General features: G+C 44.3%; 1 protein-coding gene across 1 annotated transcript; it reads right to left on the bottom strand.

Moving 5' to 3' along the window:
- Positions 1 to 348: 348 nt before the first annotated feature.
- Positions 349 to 669, bottom strand: LOC114191160 (uncharacterized mitochondrial protein AtMg00860-like). The gene has a single exon (XM_028080342.1). It carries the CDS (start codon positions 667 to 669, stop codon positions 349 to 351), a length of 321 nt encoding a protein of 106 aa, XP_027936143.1.
- Positions 670 to 5,646: the final 4,977 nt, after the last annotated feature.

Genomic DNA, 5,646 nt, shown 5'->3' with positions numbered 1-5,646 from the left:
TCCTGCCCCCATGTCCAGCCCCAGATTCATGTCCCACAATTGTTCTATCAGCTCCAACTCTCTAATCATCATAGTTGACACATGAATTCTCTTCCTACTCAAGGCATTGACAACGACATTAGCCTTACCAGGATGGTACAAAAGCTCAAAGTCATAATCTTTCAAATATTCCATCCAGCGCCTCTACCTCATATTTAGCTCCTGATCAAATAAGTATTTTAAGCTTTTATGGTCGCTGAATACCTGAAACTGCGCCCCATACAAATAATGCCTCCATGTCTTGAGGGCAAACATAACTGCCGCTAACTCCAAGTCGTGTGTCGAGTAATTTTTCTCATGCACCTTCAACTATCTCGATGCATAGGCCACAGTTCGTTTATCTTGCATCAGCACACAACCCAACCCCTGATACGAGGCATCACAGTATACCTCAAATATTTTAGTCGTGTCAGGGATTGCTAGTACTGGTGCGGTAGTCAATCTCCTCTTCATATCTTCAAAGCAAGCTTCACACTCATCTATCCATGAGAAGGGCTGGTCCTTTCTAGTGAGCTGTGTTAGGGGACTCACCATCTTGGAGAAACCCTCCATAAATCGTCGATAATACCGTGCCAAACCCAGGAAACTCCGCACCTCTGTAACTGTTTGTGGCCTCTCCCAGTTCATCATTGTCTCGATCTTAGCCGGATCAACTGCTATTCCTTGGGCTGAGATCACATGGCCTAGGAATTGTACTTCCTCTTACCAGAATTCACATTTCGATAACTTCCCATACAATTGATGTTCTCTGAGAATCCCAACACCACCCTCAGATGCTCTGCGTGTTCTTCTCTGCTCTCAGAATATATCGGAATATCATCGATAAACACTACCACAAACTGATCCAGATATGGCCGGAAAATCCTATTCATATAGTCCATGAATATGGCCAGCGCATTGGTCACCCCGAATGGCATCACCACATACTCGTAGTGACCATAACGTGACCTAAAAGCAGTCTTTTGTACGTCCTCCGACCTGACTAGGATTTGATGGTATCCAGACCTCAAGTCTATTTTTGAGAACACCGCAGCTCCCCTCAGCTGATCCAACAGGTCATCAATCCTTGGCAGTGGGTACTTATTCTTTATCGTTAACTTGTTCAGCTGCCGGTAATCAACACATAACCTGGAGCTACTATCCTTCTTTTTCACTAACAAAACCGGCGCCACCCACGGTGATGCACTCGGTCAGATGAACTTCTTCTCAAATAGATCCTCAATCTATTTCTTTAATTCGGCTAACTCAGCTGGTGCCATCCTGTACGGTGCCATAGAAACTGGCCCACTGCCAGGGATGAGATCAATGGAGAAATTCACATCCCTGTTAGACAACAACTCTGGAATCTCATCCGGAAAGACATCTGCGTATTCATCCACTACTGGAATCTTGCTGATATTCTCGACCGTACTCATCTTCTCCGCATGAGCCACTATCATATAACATGTAGCCCCACCCTCAATCTCCTTCACAGCCTGATTAGACGAGATATGCTCCAACCCGACTGTATATGAAAACACTATCTTGCATTGTCCGCAATCAATGACAACATGGTTGCTCGACAACCAGTCCATGCCCAGAATCACGTCCAAACCCTCCATCGGCAGGCAAATAAGATTCAGCTTGAACCTACGGCCTGCCACCTCCATAGGGCACCCAACACACAGAAGTGGTGGATACCTCACCAGATGCTAGCGTCGTAACTATCAGTTCGCACCCCAGCTCTCGCATCGCAAGCCTGAGCCTCCTCACACATTCATTAGACACGAATGAATGGGTGGCTCCTGAGTCAAAAACACTACAACCTCATGGTTACACAACGAACACAAAAACTGCAATAGGTTACTTGACTGTGTTGCCTCTGTGGTCTTCAAGGCGAACACACGCCCCGATGCTCTGGGCCGGTCTCCGACAGGTTTCTTGGCTGGTGTACCCCTAGTTGGTTTTCTATTAAGACACTGACGTGCAAAGTGTCCAGTCTGCTCACACACGTAGCACTTACCAGTGCTACTGCCTCCACCTGTATTGCTAGCGGGTCTAGTACAATCACTCCTCAAATGCTTCCCGCCACAGTTATAGCACTGTAGCATCCTGAAGGTAGTCGGTGGCCTACTATAAGGCTTCTTCTATTGACGGGTGTCTGTCGTAGTCTTCTATGATCGTGCTGCTCGACTGGGCCCCATCTCCAGCTGCTCAACTGTCTTGGCCTGCTCGACCAAAACTGGGAATTCTCTGATCCTGAGGGGCACCAAAAATCTGCGCAACTCATGTTTGAGTCCACCCTCAAACTTCCTGCACTTCCACTCCTCTATGACCTCTAGAGAGTAAAAACGTGCAAGGTACTCAAACCTCTCGATGTAAGCATCCACGGTCATGGTTCCATGCTGTAGTATCAGGAACTCCGCCTCCCACTCATGCCTCGCATTGTCCGGAAAATATTTCCCCAGGAATTTCGTCCTAAAGGTAGTACAGGTCACCTCCTCACCACGAGTCTGCATCAGTCATTGCATCCCTTGCCACCAATACTCTGCATCTGCCACCAACAGAAAAGTGACAAATAATAGCCTATGGGCATCTATGCACTCCAGCACCCCGCAAATCTTCTCGCACTCCCGCATCCAGGCGTCTGCCTCATCAGGAGTAGCCTTGCCAGAGAACTTGGTAGGCCTATGTTTCATGAAATCCTCCATAGTTACCAGCCTGGTAGGTGCAACTACGGCTCTGAGTGGCGCTGCTATGGGCTGCATCATGTTCACCATGCGATGAATCGCCTGAGCTATGTCATCAACTCTAGTAGTGTTCCTTCTCCTCCTATTAGCCATAGTTTGCGCACGCCACATATTATAGCTGTTCACACACACAGCTCAAATTAGGATTCCACATCCAAAATTAGTACAACAATACAAGCAATTAGTCACGCAAGCGTAACACGATAAGCTCACTCCCCATAGATCCCAAAAATCATTTTGAAAACCATTGCTCTGATACCAATTGTAACATCTCGTTAGGATATTACAATTTTATAAATAAATAAAAGCAACAATTTAAATATACGCGGCAATTAGTAATACCTCGTTTTCCCAAAACGCGGGAAAATTCAAAATTTATTAAATATGTAAATAATGTTCATAACCATCAGTCAACAAAATCGAAAATCAAATGTTATAATATCACCCATCAGGGTTTACAACTGATCCCAAAACCAGAGAAAATAAAACATAAGATTTACCCGAGTCTATCCCATCTCCGCGACTAAGCTTCACCTGAGCCACCTCCATCAACAACATTTGCTCCCGTGTACCGTGTACACGATCATTGCCAAACACACGCAGATAGGGTGAGCTTAACAAATAAAACATATATAATGTTGCAGATATATATATATATATATATATATATATATATATATATATATATATATATATATATATATATATATATATATATATATATATATATATATATACACATGTCACTATACATAACTTAAACATCCCACATTGTTCCTTCTTTTAGTTCCTACCATCTGATTTCCAATCAGATTATTCGTGTTCTACATCGTCTAATGATTACTTCAAGGTGACATGCTGCCATACCTATCGGCCACAACCGATAGAGCACGTGCGAGAAACAATGCTACGGATCATACACCGTAACGCCAGGTAGAGTTCTCATATACGAACATAGTTCGTATCGTCCCAAGACTACCAAACTCGTCAGCCAACAACTGAGGAGGGCAATCTATCTGGACCCATTCATACTGGCCACAACCAGCACACTCACACCGGCAACACTCGCCAACCCGAGCCACAACTCAAGAGATGTTATTCTGAGCCACAACTCAAGGAATACCACGTGCTTAACCCCTATCCCGAGCCACAACTCAAGGGATACGTTCCGAGCCACAACTCAAGGAACACCAGCAATCCCACATTTAAAGCTTCACTAGACGCCTTGTAGATCACAAACACGAAATCACAATTCCAAGCTACAGCAGTACAATTCGCTTGGCGGGGGACACGTGCCGCCAAGCGTTGCCAGCTCCCAGACCGTGTGGCGGGTGTCGTGTACCGCCAGGCGCATAGCGCCTAAAAAATTCATCTCGCCGCAGGTACCTCCTAGCGGAAAGTCCCTCACCGCCAGGCGCCCGCGAATCAGGTGCCCCTCTGTTTGGTCGCTCTCGCCTAACGATCTCCAGCTCACCGCCGGGCGACATATCAGTAATCTCACTTAACTGATTTTCCCCCTTTCTGGTTTGACTCTGTGACAGTTTGCACTCTAAGTTAGTATAACTAATAGTGAACCTTCCCAACTAATCAACTTCACTTACAAGCAAGTTATCTAATACCACAAGTCTCAATACCATATAAGATCTCCAAACCGAAATTTCAACTAAATATAATGTCTTAAGTACAATATTACTAATCCAATAAACCATTGATAGTCTCACACACCTGTTCTAATTTCATCATCCCGTCATATAGGTAAGCTTATATCAGATTTTCCTTTGTTTACCAATCTTTGTTTAGTACTAATATATTACAATCTATCCGCTTTGGCTCATCTCAATTAACCATACTATTATGCGTTTTCTCCTATCACCATAATTGTCTCCACACGAGTTGTACATCACCCCACTGTCGCTCTAGCTGCAACCCTTACTGTACCTGACACGTATGTCCTCTCTACTTCAACTCCTCAAAGTTCATACTCCAACTACCACATATCATCACCAAATTCTCATATCCCATTACCGCACCCAACTTTGTCCTCCTCACGAATCTAATCCTCCCCAAAATCACGACCCTGCAAAACCCCTCCAGTACACCTCACAACCACACAATTTCCCTTCTCTACGCTTGCGCCTGGCGGCTAGACCATTACCACCAGGCGGTGCTTAGGATTCTAGGAAAACTCCAGAACTTCCAGCGCTGTACAACCCACCTTGGACACTCCTCCATACTGTTATATGCCCATGTTCATCTTTCCGATCGTATACATGCTAGCAAGGGTACTAATTCTTAGCTTTGACCATATCTAATACAATTCCAGTGCAAATCAACACCCATTACCCAAAATTTGTTCAAAAAGATCACTTTGCCAACCCTACGGTTCATATTCACTGTTCCATCTAAAAATGCTCCATGATGGCCCAAGTGAAAAGGAGTTTAGCTTCACCTTGAGTAGATGTTGCTAACTCTTCTTGAATTTGCTTGGCCATGCCTCCTTTGATTAGACCCTTGGCTAAGGTTGTGTAATCACTTTTGGATTTTGAGGTAAGGGAGTCTAATTCTTTCCCATTTTCATTGGACTTAACTTTGCACTTCTTATAAGTTGCTAGAGAAATCCCTAAGACAGGATTATAGGGGAAACGAAGATTAGGGGCTCTGGTGAAGAAACCTGTCACCAAGATCAAAAGAGGACATAGAGGAAACCTATCCTTTCAACGGCCAATGTGATGATGACACATTAACAAAAAAGTCAGATGCATTTAATGTGACAGAACACTTCACACACCTAGAGCAATAATCATTCAAAAACCCTCATTTATATAGAACAAAAATGCCATTCATAAACTAAAATCCTAAAAGGTAAGACGACCATCCA

This window comes from Vigna unguiculata, chromosome 7, assembly GCF_004118075.2.
Source record: "Vigna unguiculata cultivar IT97K-499-35 chromosome 7, ASM411807v1, whole genome shotgun sequence".
NCBI classification, from domain to species: domain Eukaryota; kingdom Viridiplantae; phylum Streptophyta; class Magnoliopsida; order Fabales; family Fabaceae; genus Vigna; species Vigna unguiculata.
The sequence above is the reverse complement of the archived record's forward strand: the minus strand, read 5'-3'. Positions and strand labels throughout refer to the sequence as shown.